The sequence below is a fragment of the Mandrillus leucophaeus genome, unplaced genomic scaffold (assembly GCF_000951045.1).
Source record: "Mandrillus leucophaeus isolate KB7577 unplaced genomic scaffold, Mleu.le_1.0 Scaffold1089, whole genome shotgun sequence".
Taxonomy (NCBI): domain Eukaryota; kingdom Metazoa; phylum Chordata; class Mammalia; order Primates; family Cercopithecidae; genus Mandrillus; species Mandrillus leucophaeus.
This window is the reverse complement of record NW_012099087.1, coordinates 179,820-197,040: the sequence shown is the minus strand read 5'-3', so window position 1 is coordinate 197,040 and position 17,221 is coordinate 179,820. Positions and strand designations below refer to the sequence as shown.

Below are 17,221 nucleotides of genomic sequence, written 5' to 3'. Positions count from 1 at the left end.
TTTTAAAAGACTCTCCAGTTGATTCTGATACATTATTGGCCTATTTATTTCCATCAGCAGGGCTGAGCCTGGGACCTTAAGATTGGCATCTTCCCCCAGGTCTCCAAGACTTTCCACTCCTTCTCACTTTGGAAATTCAGAATCTCTGGGAACCTAAAGTAAAATAAACTTTTTTTCCTGACCATTCTTTTGTTCGTCACAAACATATGGACACCTACTAGGTGCTAGGTACTGCAGTTACAATGCAAATTGCATTAGACACTGCCTATCCCATTACCTGAAAAAAAAAACAAACAACAAAAAAACAAAAACACTGCTACTTAAGATTAAGCATGTATTTATTTTAGTTCAGTTAAAACAAACATACATTGTTTCATTGAAACGGTGTAGCACTCTTTGCCAACAAGCCATACTAGAATTGTTGGTCTAACAGTACAGTAGGGATATTTACACTATATACACAAAGTTAATACACCCAGGTTCTCAAAGGTCTTCCATTACACTAGATCACACTTTATTTCATTACACTAGATCACATTTTGATTACTGCATTTTGAAAATTTATACCTTATTTAAATTTTAAATAAGAGATCTGAATTTGCACCAAGATTTCATGAAAAAATTTAATGTTGAGTTTATTGCAAATACAATTTAAACACTTTAGTGTTTGTACACAATTTGTCAATTTTTCAATATTCAATTTTCTGTACAGGTACTTTTGGGACAATTCTTATAGTTACATAATATGAATTCATCAAAATGCAGTTAAGAAACTTATAGGAATATATACACTTGAACCCAAGACCCAAACCTGACATTATATACAACCTATTTACAAATACATATGGACAGACAATATATGTACATAGATTATCATAAATATTGAAAAATAGGTTAGCTTTAATGGATTAATGTTGTTCTATAAATAACATTACAGTTATAACTGAAACATCCACGGAAGACAGTAATGCAAAATGAGGTGACAAGACAGTGGTTTTAATACTGAAGACTGCTCATTAATGGGAATTCATTGTTTAGGAACCTCAAGGCAGACAAGATAGCTCCAAGAGAATCATGCATTGCAATTTTCCCTAGGCAGCTGATTTTCAACCTCAAATAACCAGATGATTGGAGGAGCTTCCTCACAATTAATTTGTTGTAAAGAAAAGAATTTTTTTTTCCATTCCTTCCTGGTTGCCACAGTATCTTCTGTAGAAACAACTCTTGGTATTCCCTGGCAGGTCTTAGATACAAAGTCAGCAACTTATTCCAGGAGCTCATGCAAATGTGCCAATTCTTGGTCTCAACTAGAGGTGAGGTTCTGCATTCGAGTGGAGTGTCTAAAGCCCAATTAAATGAAAGCAGTGCTGTAGAATCTGTCTTCCCACTGCCTATTTGTAGATGGTCCCCAATTATTTTATCTTCATAGGAACAGACAAAAGTGGACCATGGTTTCACCCAATGTAGCACTACAAGACGTCTTCCAGTTCCATAAGCGTCCTTACACATGTATCTTGTTTGTTAATTTAGTCACATATAATACAAGAATGCGTAACGAAAACCACGTCTGCCACATTTCTGGCCCTTGCCCCAAATTCAACATTTTTAGTTCAAGGGCAAACCTTAGAGCCAGATGACCAATCGACAATTCCATTATTTGCTTCCCTCAACCACTTAATGGAATTATGTATATTAGATTTTAGACATTATGCCTGATGAGCAAAGTACCACGTTATTTTAATAATATATTCACCATACACTGTGACATACGATAAATGTGCTCTTAAAGCCAAGTTTCAAAGTAATTATTTTCACTTCTAACCAGGATTGAAATGGAAGGGTTGACATGCAGTTGGACCAAAACGACTAACACTCAGTTTGCACTGTTTTCCCTAGCTAACCATTTGTTGGATGTAAACAAGTAATTCTACGTTGTACAAGAATGAGATGACAGTCCAGTGCAAATGAGTTTTTATAAAGCTTACTGCATGAGAAACCCAGTGGCCTACACAAAGAGAACTTATATCTTACCAAACATAGGTGTACCCTGTGGATTAGACCTCTACTATAGACAAAACATGAACACAACTAAGCCATACATTGTCAAGTAATTCACACTTCCAGTAGGTGAGCATTTTGAAAAAGTGTACTCTCTGGACACAATAATTTTGGCCTATTGCCATCAAATGCCCATTTTCCACTGCTGGAAGCAATGTCAAAAAAGGGCTGGCCCAAAAAAATACCCAGAGCTGTCAATACAACACTGGAGACAGATGCAACTGAATAAACCCTGTTTTACCCAATTGCACTATTTGGTACCTCAAAATTAGTTATTTTATTTCCCACAGAAGTATCTGTATTATCTTCCATTCTAATAAGCTGAAGACACAAACATTTCAGTCTCAATGAACCAAATTGTTTGGGGACAGAGAAGAAAAGTGATGAACAGAGTTCATCTGATTTGGTATAGCAATAATCAATCAATCATCTTTTAAGTAATGGTGACATTTAAATGGAAAAAAACTACGCTCCTAATTCATGGTACAATTTTTCATTACATCATTTTCTCTAAAAATTATTTTGGGTAAAAAAGTATTTGGCTTATTATGCCTACAAAAAGGCAAATCATTTCATTATACTAATATTCATTTTAAAATACCAATGAAATTATTTTATGGAATTTATTGATAACTGCTTCTGAATAAAGTTCAAAAAAAGCAATTTTTTAAAAGTAAAAGAGTGCTTCTGAGGTCTTTAAGTATTTTTGGTACAAAAAATAATAGTGTTTTTCTCAATGGTTATTCAATACTTTGCTGTAAATTAAGAAGAATTATTTCTCACATCGAATGGTTCCATTAGGCACATTCAAGTAAAATCATAAAATATCCAAGTTAAACAATGACACAGCCAAGCATGTGGCTTGATAAAAGTTAAGAGTTCGTCCATTCTCTGGAATGGAATAAAATTGTCACTTCCCTTAACCCGAGACTCGTGGTTTTGTTGTTCATATCCATTTCTAACATACAGATAAGTTTCTTTAAAAAAAAAAAAAAAAAAAAAAGTTCACTTATTCTGCACTCAGAAGAACCAGCGAGGAATCTGCACTTCAAAAGGAAGTGAAACTGAAAATATTAGGTGAAATTTCATAGTAGTTGAGTTTACTCAACACTGGCATCAGATGCACTGAGTTTGAGTTTGAGTGGTGCCAATTAATGACCACCTCCAGGTGCATTGTGTACCCAATCCAAAACAATCAAGGCCATGCTTCCGGTCATCACCAGTATGCCACTTAACAGGAAGAACAAAGCCTGCAATGAGCATAGAGAAAATTGATCAGTAAGTAATAAAACATATATGCTAAACATTTCTTTTTCTACTTTTTGAAATGTGCTTTAATTACTAAAGTTTATCTACTGCATCATGTTCTACAGAATGAGTATTTAACTTGCTAAATATAAACTCCTAAGTGATCAGTAAGTTATCTGCAGTACAAAATAACTACCTTTGAGGCCTTCTGAACTTTTTCACTTTTTCATTCCTTTGTCTCAAGTGAAAAGGGAATTTTCTTGCTAAACAAACTGCTTCATATAGAGCTGGACTGGATTTTTTGCAATTTTTTAGAGCAAAAGTAAAGTCACAAAATCAAACCCAAAACATCCTAAAATGCAGCAAAAGTCAAAGCCAGAGGTCTTTCCAGGAAATACTAATTCCTAAATCCTACCCTTCAATACTGCCACTATGTAATTTAGAGTAAAACAAGATGACAGTTGTTGGTTTATAAACAATTCTAGTACTTTAATCACAGCAGAATGAAGGTGGAAAATAATGACTAAAAAGCAGTCTTTTCCCTAAATACCACCCACCAGGATTCTGGTACTAGGAACCACATCATTTGTGGTTAGCACATCATTCTCTGTCACCAGCTGGTACTACATTTTAGAGTAGATACATAATAGTAAACACTATGGAGAGATGGCCTCCCTGAGAGCTTCACTCTGAAGATGGTCAGTCTCATTCAACTAAACGCCCTTCCTTCTCTTTTATATATTCAATGCCCATTTAAGTCCCTGTCACACAGTAGGCAGTCCAATGAAAACTGGTTGAACAAATGTTGAAAGCTTAGTATCTCACACTAGTCTTCATCCCTATTCCTATCTCCAAAGTATCTAATAACTTTATTGCAATTAACTTAAGTATTTATTAGATGGCAAACTATCTTTCCCCTTCCCTCTGCAATCTTCCATCTGTGAAGTATACCATTACAGAAATGTGTACTGGAAACTTCAAAGTGAAACCACAACAAATAACAGCTACGAGAATAAAATTAAAATCAGTTAGAGAAATTTATATTACTACTGTTTCTATGGTGATAATCTTTCACTCACCCCAATCTTTTGTACAGATTTCATAGGTTCTTTCTTCACCAACTTGATATAGAAGGCAGAAGGAAGAATAAAAATTAACATAGCAGCTGCAGACGCACCTGTAAAAGAACATTTGTTTCTTGAGGATTTAATGAACCACTTGTCAGTCATTCTTTAAATCTTAAAATCCCTGATGTTTGAATCAACTTTGATACTTTCTAAAACTTACCAATAAAACCAAAGATATCCCTAATAGTTGGGACAAAGATGACAAGTAAATTGGTAAATGCCAAGATAGACACTGTAATGAGACTATGACGCCACCAACTGAAATCTTTTGATGCACACAACAAGTGAGTTACAGAACTCCGGATCTGCAAAAATAAATAAATAAAATGTATTTTAAAAATAATAGCAATATAAAATTTAAAAATCCAGCTTCAATGAATGAAAGGAATGCCCAAGTAACAAGGAATCTATCCAAAATAGTAACTATTTCTAAATAAAACTGTGCCTCTTTCTCTGCTGTTTCCTGAACATCTGAACACTTAAAAGATCATTTTATATCTTATGGTGAAAAAAAAGTCCCCAGGATATTTTGAAAATATACACTGTATTTTTTAAAAGTCCCTTCAAAACCACCACCAACTTAGTATTGTTCTACTGGTGTTTCCCTTATTCCAGAAGATGAAAATCTCACAAATATTCACATGTTTAAAAACTCATTCCTACTGAAAGCAGAGCAAGTGATTACTTACTGGGAAAATAACTACTGGTACTGTCAGGGTCACAGCCACTAACACAGCCAGACGGACAATGAGAAGAAGAATATCAGTTCCCAAGATAGTAGAGTAGGTATGAAGCAATTCTGACTCAACATGTTCTACAGGGAAATACCAAAAAAACTCTGAGTGTCTGTTTTCATTGAAGACCAAGTAGAAAATTTAACAGCAAAATGTGCACCAGTTATTTAGCTACTCACAAAACGACTATAAACTAAGAGGCTAATAAGATTAGTTTGGAATTATGGTTAATGCAATTAAAGTAACATTGAAGGAAAATTTTTCTAAATACCACATAGAGATTTAACCACATGACTCCCATTAAAAGCAACAGGAGTTAAACAGCTAAATCTCCTGGCTTGGCTTATAATTTGTGTTTGTGTTATACAGTCTGAAGGTGATGGGAGAGGAGACAGGCAAGATGAACTCAGAGGCTGGCATATCATACAAACATGCCATCAAATGATTAATGATGTTTTCAAACCTGGATTCTAGATATTACTGATTAAATACACTACAGAAAATTCTAAGTTCTAAATATAATTTCTCATCACAAATATGAAATATATTAAGACTATTTTTAAAGTGATGGAACTATACATAGAAAAGTAGCAGTTTCATTTCAATAAGCTTTTTTTTTTTTTTTTTTTGGTAAAGGAGGCATTATTTACCGTAAAATGTTAGGTATCCAAAGAGGGCGGCAAGCAGATACATGAGAAACATAGCAAAAAATGAAATCTTGGACACATTCATCATTCTTCTACGGCTGCGGCTATATAATTCAAAAGAAAATTCAAATGTGTATTTCAGCAGCAGTTACAGCAGTTGTCTAATATTTTCTCAAACTGATATAAAAATGAAATACTCACTCTTTCAGTTCTTCATAGATGGGAAGAATAGCAGGATGACAGACAAATGAAAAGGTCAGAATTGGCACAGCATAGACAGTCTGAAACAAAACGTAAAAACCTACTTAATCTGATGTAACGAACTCATGCTGTCATATTTCTGCAGCATATATTTTATGTAAACAATCTTAGAATCAAAGCCTAAAAGTTTCCTTTGTGTAATTAGCTTCCATTCCTCTAATCTGTTCATGAAGTATGATCAATATTCTCACTTCTGAATGTGTCAATTATTAGCACCATATGATTATCTCATTTTTCGATCTATTTTAAGATGTAAACCAAAACTTTCCTCACAGTCCTCAATAATTAGCTAATCACGTTTTCTAAGAAGCACCTGTTATCCTCCTCCCTTTACCCTGGGAGTTATTTTTAAATTTCCAGTGAATAGCTTCCCTCTTTTCTTCCCTAAACTCTTCTTTTGAGAAAATAAGCATATTTAGTTACCTGTGAGTTGAAAATAAAATAGTGAGGTCTGCAAGAGTCATTTTCAGTCACGTTATGTGACAAATCAGGTACGAGAGCTGTTGGCTGTGTTAAGGTGGTGTTTATTGTTTCATTAATTATCAAAGCAGCTTCCACAGGACACGGAACCTGAAATTTCTTGCAAATGACCTAAAAATATATTATTTTGCATGTGTTAAACTAAGTGACATGGTAGGGTTTACAAAAAATATTTTCTAAAGAAAAATCATACCCACCACAATCAGAAAGAACACCATACACAACAAGGAAAAGCCACTGGTATATCCCAAATATCCTAGAAGGGGGGTGGCAGGAATCAGTATTAGTTTAATGAAACAGATTTAAAGCAAATATATTTTCCCCACTGAATAACTCAATTCTGCTGGGAAGACTTTAGGCACTAAAGTATGGCTACAGTACTAAATTTCTAATTCTTATGATACTAAAATATAGAATTATTTAAATATACTTGTCATAACCCAAGCTAATAAAAACTATCATTTGCATTATTTCTTACAAAGTACAATATATAGTGTCAATTAAATATTTTGGCTCCTAAATGTTGCATGCTGTGAGTCCCAAAGATACACCTTTCTAGGGTTTTTTCATTCTGACTAATTTCTATTAAGATAAAGCCCAACTAACTGGTGAGAGGCTCATTTCAATTCTCTTTTAGAGATGAGTTTGCTTACCTAAATTTCTAAACAGCGACAAAGGAAGAATGAGTATCAATGACACCAACAGAACCAAATAGTCACCGTTCAGATACCACAATCTAAAGAAAACAGAAACAAGGTCAAAACAGTCACAAATATCCTCAGAATAACATATATTTCTTCTAACAGGACTCATTTTATAGAAATACCATGAAAACAAACACAAAAAAAGACATGTTTGGAAAAAGTTTCCCTTGTTCAAGATAGGAATAACTTTTTAACTTTGTGTGCTAGATGAATATTTACTCAGGTTAGAAGTTGGGTATGAAACAGTGTAACTTTTGTCCCACTACTTGCTCTGGGAAAGCTGCCAGCTGATTCATAACACAAAATGCTTCTCAAAGACTTGATACTAACGCAGGGAACAAAGCTGCTTTGTTAAGCCAGTAATCTTATCTTTAAGCACTTTCAGAAAAATTGTACACCAACTTTGGTACAGCTTTAGCATGTAATTTCTAATGCTGGAAACTAAAAAGTTTTAAAACAAGTTTTTTTTCCAGACGTGTTACCAAATATACTTATTAAACATTTCAATGAGGAAAAGTTTTCATAAAATGCATAGGCAAACTGCCTCCTACCCCCCCGAAAAATTATAAAACTCAGTCCCCCAAACCAGGACTTATTCCAGGTTATCAGAGTATATTGTGACATCTTGAACCACCTTTAACTCCGAAGACAGCCAAAAATATCCCTTTTGAACTTACAGAAAACATTATGTATGTCCCCCTAAGCCTTTTCCTTTTTAGGTAAATCATGAATTGCACTCTCTTCTAAATCACTATTTTCAAATTCTAATTGCCTCATAAATTCTGTTCACTTCAGCAGTAAGTACTCTGTAGAACACTAATACTTAAAGATCAGCTTTAAAAATTAAATTTCTAAAGCCACATCTTTGATAACGGCACTTCTCTATTTTGACATAATGAGCTGCACGTAGGGTGGGAAGTAAATTATCCTTCCCCATGTTTACTTTAGATAAAAACCTGTGAGTTCACTGGGATGAATAACTTTGCTAGAAGAAAATGGTTTCTATAGCATGCTCAAGCATTTTCTGGCACAGTATCCCTTATCCAAAATGTTGAGTATCCCTTATCCAAAATGCTTGGGACCAGAAGTGTTTTGGACTTTGGAGTATCTGCATATACATATTTGAAGTATCTTGGAGGTGGGACTATAGTCTAAACACAAAATTCACTTATGTTTCCTATACACCTTCTTAAACCCACAGCCTAAAGGTGATTTTATGCAATATTTTAATTAATTTTGCACACCTGTCACGAGATCAGGTGTGAATTTTCCACTTGTAGCGTCATGTTGGCACTCAAAAAGTTTTGGATTTCAGATTAGGGATGTCCAACCTGTATTTTGCACTGAACAGATTAAGTCTTAAGAATTCCAAACTTACAAAAATAGGACGGATTAATTTTTAATGTAATTCAAAGCTTCAATCCTCACTTAGGACATATGTTAAAAACAGCTATAACTTCTTTAAGTATGAACACAAAGACAGAAAGCAAGTTCTAGAAAACCTGTTTTAGAAATTAAGATATCCAAAATTGTGGGGCTAGCTACTATCTTTTGGCCTTTCATTCTCCAAAATTCGAATCAGTTTACGGGTCAGTTTCAAAAGGAACATTTATGGATAACTAATAATCATTTTGTATATAACTTTGATAAAAATATATCCAACCACTTTTGACTATAATTGTTTCTTATGAGTAACCTTACTTAGCACTTACCCAGTGTTATCTTCAATGTCCATTAACGCCTGGATCACCAAAGGCAACTCATATTTCACTATGAAGAGGTAGCTTGACATAGCTAGAGGAAAACAAAATTATACCATTACAAGTGCAAAATGCGGCACGTGACACCAAAACGCATATGTCACCACTCTGTGCTACACAATGAGCATAAAGTCTACCCAAACTGTCTTTTGAAAAATTCTTACCTCCAATGTTCTGCATTGTAATTGATCCAGATGCTGCAAGCTTTCCAACTAATCCAAATGCCTTATATCCCAATTGTTCATATAATAAAGACCCTACAATTTGAAGAACACAGAAGCATGAAGCCAAGGATTTTAAAAGAGAAATAAAATCATGATAGGTATACATTGTTTTAGAAAAATCAAGAATGCTATCATACCTCCTTCATTGGCAGTCTTTAAAAGGAGATGAACAGAATACAGGGAAAATATTGACACAAACGTCAAGAGAATTCTGATGAGAGAAGGAAAAGGCACAGGGTTATAAATAAGCATGGCTATATTTAAAGACAACTCTTTCTGGTTGTTTAAATAACATTATGTGTGAAACTTGTCCTATTTGTGTCAAAATGCCCTGAAGAACTGGCATTTCCTCTCCTGCTAACTGGAGTGTCAACATTGTCTCTTGCCTGGCAGTAAAAACTTGCATCATTTCTCAGGTGACAGTTCTACAGCATTGGTTAGGAACAAGGATGTCTACCCACTGAGCCAAACACAGCATGAGACACTGGAAAGCTCAACTTCCCAGTGGAGTTTGAAACTTGTACTTTGATTCTGGCACCACAATAATGAGCTGTATGCTTGCCACCTTTCTGCATTTCAATAGTTCCTTTTATCTGTAAAATATCAGTAATATCCGCTACTAAACCTAGCCCACAAGATTCTTATGAAATTCAACTGAGACAGGTTCAGGAAAGGTTTTAAAACCACATGGACCGTATACATATAAACAGGAATGAGAGGCCAGATGCAGTGGCTCATGCCTGTAATCCCAGCACTCTAGGAGGCTGGGGCAGGATGACTGCTTGAGGCCAGGAGTTCGAGACCAGCCTGGACAACATAATGTAGGGAAAACCCATCTCTACCAAAGGAAAAAAAAAAAAAAAAAGCCAGCTGTGGTGGTGTATACCTACAGTCTCAGCTACTCAGGCTGAGGTAGGGGGATCACTTGAGCCCAGTAGTTTGCCACTGCACTCAGCCTGGAGGACAAAATGAAATACTGTCTTTTTTTTAAAGAAAAAAAAAAAAAGGAAAAGAATGTAAGGGGGAAATGACACTAACATGATACTAACATTTTAAGAGTGAGGCACTACAAGCTTTACTAACAACTGGGCACAAATCAGAGAACTAACCATTGTAATGACATACTACATTGCACCCCATGGCAAGGAATACAGGCCCAGTATTGTCACAGTTAAAACAATGTCTGTGCTAGAATGAGTAGGGTATCAGCTTGACTGTCTAAGCCTTTCCTCCCTTGACCTTTTCACTTGGATTCAGCAAGAGAAAAAAAAATAAGGTAACATAGAGTGACTAAAGGGACCCTAATGTCACCTTATTTTCCTTTAGGGTAAGGGTTCTCCCTCATTCCAGCTTTACTTTTCTTCCACCTAGGAGAGCCCAGAGATACAGACTAATTTTTAAAAGAAATTAAATAACAAAACAGGGAAACTCATAGAAAACCCTGCAAAAGAGAAGAGTTGCATATTTTTTGATTCCGTGTGAGCAAATTGCACGCAGTACCATGTAAGGTGCTGACAAAGAAACTGATGTCTATTAAACAGAGGAAGTGGCTTTACACTACCATTCTAAATGCCAGAAGTTTTACAGGGCCTAGTCTGAGGTGACACTATCAACCTCACTTCTAACTGGAGAAAAGATGTCGATTTAATTAAAAACAAACCAAATTAAGTCCTTCCATGTCTTACACTGAAATGACGAGCGGTGAATAGACTTTGTAACCTTTGAGGTCACTTTCAACCTTGAGATTGATTCTACTTAAAAAGGTTAGCTATAGAGTTGTTGAAGTGGACCGTGGCAGCCATGTGGTTTTTGGCCCATTTAACTCTATACCTCTAAATACAAAGTACATACTGATGAATAAAATCACACTTTAGCAATCTTATTTAGCTATTTAGTAAAATGGTAAATCAATGACATAAGCACCTATTAAAGTATAATTCCAAGAGTACAAGGGTTACATCAGAATTTGACCTTCACTTATGAAACAGAGGTGCCATTTAATCTCCTTTAAATTCTTACTTTAACTACACTGGCTGCACTCTAAAACTGCCTCGTTTTTATACCAAGCGCTAACAAGGATTTCAAATATTCAACAGTGATGCCACTCAGATTCTTCACTAAAAATTCCTGAAATTCTAGGATTCTATGTAATTCGCTGGTCCTTCACCTTAGTAAGGGTTCTCTCAAAAAGCCTCATCCTAATTGAAGCAAGCCAGAGTGAATCCTAGCATCTAGTACTCAAAGCCAGGCTTAACCTCAGTGTGGAATTTCACAAAGCAGAGATTTGCAAAGGTCTGCTTTTCTTTTCATGAACGTTCTATCGTGCTGGAGAAAATAACTTGAGTAGAAGGCACCAGTCAGCTAAGTAAAACATATCTGTCACAAAGGGACAATTCCGTGCTATATACGTGTGGTTTCCTTATCTGTACAATGAAGGCATTAAGTTACACAATCCTTCACAGAAATTGCCTTAGCCAGGGGTCCACGGGAACTTAAACTTAAGGGCTATGACACAAACATCACTGAAAAATACATGCTTAAGACTGCATGTATTTTTGTTTTGTGCTTTTTCCCTGGAAATAAGATCCACATTTTTCCATCATATTCTCCAAGAGTCAGTGACGCAAAAATGGCTAAGAACCACTGCTCTGATGTCTTCTGTACCTCCAAGAGTCTATCCAGGTATTTATGCTGGAAAGCACAGGAGTAATTAAGTCTAACTGTGAAACAGTGGGGGGAACCATTTAAAAACAAGTACTTAGTAAAATACTCATTTTTTTTGCCACAGCATGTGGCAATCGAACAGGTCTGACAAAAGCAAACATTAAAAAAACATGTATGGATTGTTTTTCAGGGTCCAGAAAATTATGACTCCTTCGTCTTAAAACAAACATGTTCCAGGCTGGGTAAATACCACCACACCTTGTATGTTTACAGGAATTTTCTTTTCCTTATTCATGTAAGGGGCCACAGGTCCTTAAGAACTGTGTCAATTTACCAAACTGATTTGGAGCTTAATAGGATTTTCAGCTTCTCAAAATTTATACCTACCCTGGATTTAGCCATAGTTCTTTTTCAGTATCTACCATCTGTTACAATTTTGTTTTAACTATTCCCACTGACTTAGAAGACTTCTGGCTTAATTTGTCAGTTTTAAGGACTGCCCTATTTTTTTCTAGTTGGCTTTCTTGATATTGTGCAGTATGTAGCAGAATAAAGAGATTTTTGGGGTTTCTCATACTTTTAATTTTAAGCAAGTAACTTGAGTCAGCTACTGCAACTGTAAACTCAGTTTCCGGAGCCAAAATATGTTTTATCATAGTAACTGCCCTGCATGGCAGACTCACTACTTACACATACTTACATAAAAAGAGCAATTCCAGTATTAGCCATGGCATAAGAAAGCCCAAGGATTCCACTGCCCACAATCGCATTGCTCAGATTAAATACTGACATTCCAAAGGAAGTAGTACCTGGATGCTACATAGAGGGAAAACGATAACCAAACATATAACAATAATTAAATGGAGAAAACCAGGTTTGGGCAAGTTAGATTTGAATTCTAAAAGTAAAACTATTCTTTTACTCCATAAAGCCACTGACAGACAAATTATTATTTTTAACTTACAAATTCTGTTTCATACTTCTTCTTCCCCATATTCGATTCAAGTAAAAAGTTCTGGTTTTCAGGATCTACATCTGCATAATGGCTACAAAAAATACAGACATATATAATTGTAAACTGGATTGAAATATCTATCACTACACACAAGACTGCTTGAACATAAAATACCCCCCACCAGCATAGTTCTGATACAACACCTTTACTTAAATGTATAAATATTAACTAGGAGTTGACTTTCACACGAGCTATCTTGTCATTACAACAAGATAATCGGATACTCTTCCAGAGATGACACACAATCTCTAAATGCTATAGCGAATTAAAGCAATGGAAGCAAATTCCTAGGTAACTCCCTGAACCCAACCCATGCAAGCCGTTTTTTCAGAAGTGTCACAACTTCTCCCACCTTTTCAGAGCAGCTTGCTTGGTGGGGTAGGAGTAGTTGAAGTCGCTGTTGGAACTGTAGCTGCTGCTGTCTTCATCCGGGGAAATATTGAACCGTCCCATTTCGGCCTTCTTCATGCTAAGCACTGGGAGGAATCGGATGCAGCTAGCAGCGCTGGGCTCCTTTTGTCCTTGGCGGTGGGTGCACCGGCCGCGAGTCGGCCTGCGAAAGTAGAGGCGGCGCGTCAGGACTGCAGCGCCCGCCCGCCGTGGTCAGGTGACGCCGCCGGGAGGCGCAGCGCGGCTGATTCATCCCAGGCCAGGCGAGTGGAAAAGTACCAGCCGCGCGCGAGGGGCGGGGGCGCGCCAAGGGGCGGAAAAGTACAGACGGCTGAGCCGCGGAGAACAAAGATGATTCCACCGCTGTGCTGCGGCCGCCGAGGCCCCCTACTCCGGCAGATTTCAGTATTTCACCCTCTCTATTGTCCCCAGTCGGAGTGGAGGGGGCGAAGAGGGCTCTGTTTTGCTTTTTCCCAGCCGCTGCAAACGTGCACAGGCACTCAGGGCACACATCCAGCCCCGACCCTGGCTCGTGTGCATGCAACCTAGGCGCATGGCTTCCCGTTTCTAGCATTTGGAACAGCAATGCTGCGTAATCTGTCCTTTACTGCCTGGAGTCCCCACACCGGGAAATGCCTCTGCCGCAGACAGCCTTCCCCAGAAGGAGGCGGAAAGGGCCGACACTACTCTCTCGAGGGGGGCGAACGCCTGGGCCCCGGGAGCTGGGGGTTTATTTACACACGCGCGCGCCAGTGCCCTCAAGCACACCCGTCCACAAGCAGCTGGCCCGCGAGTGCTTCGCCCGCCCAGCCCCTCCTATGTCTGGAAAGCAAACTGATGCAATATCGATCGTCGACTGTCAAATGTTCTCAACTTGTCTTCCCCAATCTTGGCCTCTCCTATAATACATGCCCAAGCCCACCCCCGCCGCCCCCAGATTCCTGGTTCCCTGGACTTAATTTTTTTTTTTTTTTATTAAATGCAAATCAGTCACAAGACTTGCCGCAGCAGAGCCGCGGGCCAGGCTGGCTCCCCTCCCCCTAATGGGAAGATGCGGCTCCGCACCGGGCAGGCACGCGGCCCGGGCCCAGCGCCTGCTCTCCTGCCCACGTCGCGGGCGCGACCCCCGCGCGGCGGGCCAGGATGGAAGGCTGGCCAGGCCAACCGACAACGCCCGCCTCGAAAGGAAGCGGACCCCGCCGTCGCCTTCCCGCGCGGCCCCTCCCGGAAGCCCCTCCCCCACTCTCGCCCGGGTCCCGCGCCCTCCCCACAGACACCCCCCCCGCACGCGTTACCTCGGTGGTCTCTGTTCTTGTACCCCGGAAACCTCACGCAGACGTCTTCAGTGGGTTTCTCTCAGTCAAATACAAATCATAAAAAACGAACAAAAAATTTCCCCAAATCCAACAACAGGCAGGAAAAATAATTTTAATAAAAAAGGAAATGACAAATTGCCGCCCCAATCCTCCGGCGTCCGCCGTGTCAAAGGAAAGGCGCGAGTGTGCGGTAACGCGTGGTTGGGCTGCTGCTGCTGATAGCAGTACTGGAAAGGCGTTCACTAGGGCGGCGGCGTCGCGGGGCTCTGTAGCAGCCCTTTGAGCGGCGGGTTATAGCGGCACCCCGGGACGCGTCAGTGGGCGGGGCCGCGGCCGCCCGGGCGCCTTCTCTTTGTGTATCAACACCACCTGGGCCCCACCTCCGACCCGCCCAGCCCGAGGCCCCGCCTCCCTGCACCTCCCTCTGCGGCCCGCGCCCGCGGCCCAGCCCCGCCCGAGGGCGCCCCCAAGACTCTCCCGCAAAGCCAAAGCCCACTCTCTCCAGCTTCCTAGATAGTCTGGAAAGACCCCCAGATGCTGCCGCTGCCTATCCTTTTCAGCCCGGGTTGGTGCTCAACACATGCGGTTGTCTTTGAGGAGCCATCTCCTTAAAATTTTCTCCTGTCCGAATCACCAGCAGTCCTTGCTTTGGGGGCACATATCAAGGCTTTTCGGGGACACCACCCTCCCACCAAACACTTTCTTGATTGTTATTTTTGTGATTTACAATGAGGTTTTGTCTCACAAACTTGGGCCAAGGCAGCAACGTTGTCCTGATGGTTTGTTGTTGTTTCTTTTCCACCTAGACCTGCTTTCACTCTTCAAAACTAGCCCGAGGTCGGCTAGCAGCTCCTTTTCGGGATGACCTTTTTGTACGGCCATGGAAAACCAGACTAGCGGAAAGGCCACCTTTTGGCCAGCAAGCCAGACCCCTTAGAAGGAGGCCCCAGTGGGGAGCCCGGCGCTCCTAAGGCTGCTTGGGAGTCCCCAGTTTTCCATTCGCTGACACGTCGCTTCTCTTATCCCACCACCACCGCCCCCTGCAAGGGCACTGCCTTGTCTGAATGCGGGTCTGAGGCGCTTTCTGCAGAGCCTGGTCCTTTCCCTTCAATGGTGATGTGGTCTTGCTGAGCCAGGCAACTAGGGGGCCCCTTCACTGTGGAGAAATTGGTGCTGCGGGAAAGGCAAGACTCACTCCCTTGCTGGAAACAAAGACCCCTTAGGAGAGAGAAATGTTCGTGGAATGAATGAATAAACAAGTTTGACCTACTGCTCTCTTCCTTATGGGGACGTGGGAGAAACTGGGCAGGGCACAAAGCAAAGGGCTGGGTGTGATCACAATTTTTGCTTTCAATATTTTACTGAGGAAATCTGTACAACTGCCTATTTCCGCCGCACATGAGGCTTCGGGAGCCCTCGCCTGCACCAGTGTTTATGATTGACAAGCGAGGGCCCGATTTCCCCCATCACACTCCTGTGTTCCCTACCCCAAACCTTCTACTCCGCTCAGGCCAGTCTTTTTTTTTTTTTTTTTTTTTGAGACAGAGTTTCTCTCTTTTTGCCCAGGCTGGAGTGCAATGGCGCGATCTCGGTTCACCGCAACCTCCGCCTCCCGGGTTCAAGTGATTCTCCTGCCTCAGCCTCCCGAGTAGCTGGGATTACAGGCATGTGCCACCACCCCGGCTAATTTTGTATTTTTAGTAGAGACGGGGTTTCTCCATGTTGGTCAGGCTGAAATAATAGCCATTCTTGCTTTGGTGGCCAACCTCCTCTCACCCCCTTAAATGCCGCTATCACACAAGACTTAGCCTTTGAGCCGCAGGAAAGCACCCCGCATGCCCCGTAGCGTCCCTCCCTACTCTGTCCTCTTTTTGCAGGTACTATTTTCTAAAACAATATGGTGATGGACTTTTAAAAACCCATGCTGTCATGCACTCAAAATCATTCCAGACTATTTGTAGTATCATCTGCCCAAAGAGATTGTGAACTCCCCAAGGGCAGGTTTGGAATTTGACACACAATTAGGGCTGAAAAAACTATCTTCCTTCCACATACATTCCCCAGTAAAATCAATCAACTCTTCTTGTCACAACAATCTTGGTAGTGGTAGGTTAGAGAGGAGTCCCAGGAAGTTTCTTTAGATCAGGTTTCAACTGATAACAATCAAAAGGTCTTAAACTACTTTTTCATTCCAGATGAATCTCTGGTCATTTCCTCTGCCCAGTTAGAGGTGCTAAGGAGGCCCTCAGGGTTGTTAGTTATGGGTGGCAAGTTGCACTATAAGTAAATCTCATGTCCTTTGGACTTTTTGGTGGTTTGTATTGCAACACATATTTAGGAGAAGCACAATACCTGTACAGCTGAGGGCAAAGTGGTGGGAGGGGCAGAGGGGGCTGCAATATTGATCTGGTCTCTATGATCAGAACTTGAACAGTAAATGACACAAAAAGAAGAGGGGGTAAACTTCCATGTTTTTATTGACAGTTTGATTTGTCTTTTCGAGGGCCAAACTGAGGCACACCTGCTAACTCCATCAGGCTTCCAGCTGAGGCCTGATGTGCTCTGAGCAATTGCTATTATGCTTTGGGCTTGA

At 39.9% G+C, this 17,221-nt stretch overlaps 1 protein-coding gene and 1 long non-coding RNA gene across 3 annotated transcripts; one reads left to right on the top strand and one right to left on the bottom strand.

The window, feature by feature from the left end:
- Nucleotides 1-324: 324 nt before the first annotated feature.
- SLC38A2 (solute carrier family 38, member 2) lies at nucleotides 325-15,015 on the bottom strand. 2 transcript variants are annotated; one of them, XM_011987480.1, is made up of 16 exons: nucleotides 14,608-15,015; nucleotides 13,275-13,475; nucleotides 12,872-12,953; nucleotides 12,608-12,723; nucleotides 9,381-9,454; nucleotides 9,184-9,276; nucleotides 8,972-9,053; nucleotides 7,209-7,291; nucleotides 6,753-6,811; nucleotides 6,499-6,666; nucleotides 6,016-6,095; nucleotides 5,818-5,918; nucleotides 5,123-5,247; nucleotides 4,594-4,738; nucleotides 4,386-4,483; nucleotides 325-3,308 (listed from the first exon to the last, which is right to left on the bottom strand). In XM_011987480.1, exons 2-16 carry the CDS (start codon nucleotides 13,388-13,390, stop codon nucleotides 3,210-3,212), a joined length of 1,521 nt encoding a protein of 506 aa, XP_011842870.1. In that variant the 5' UTR covers nucleotides 13,391-13,475; nucleotides 14,608-15,015; the 3' UTR covers nucleotides 325-3,209. The 2 variants fall into 2 exon arrangements, with proteins under 2 accessions (XP_011842870.1, XP_011842880.1); XM_011987490.1 differs by lacking the exon at nucleotides 12,608-12,723.
- LOC105544847 lies at nucleotides 13,553-15,897 on the top strand. The gene is made up of 2 exons (XR_001006831.1): nucleotides 13,553-13,717; nucleotides 15,435-15,897. It is a non-coding gene; the product is annotated as an uncharacterized LOC105544847 (long non-coding RNA).
- The last annotated feature ends 1,324 nt before the right edge of the window (nucleotides 15,898-17,221 follow it).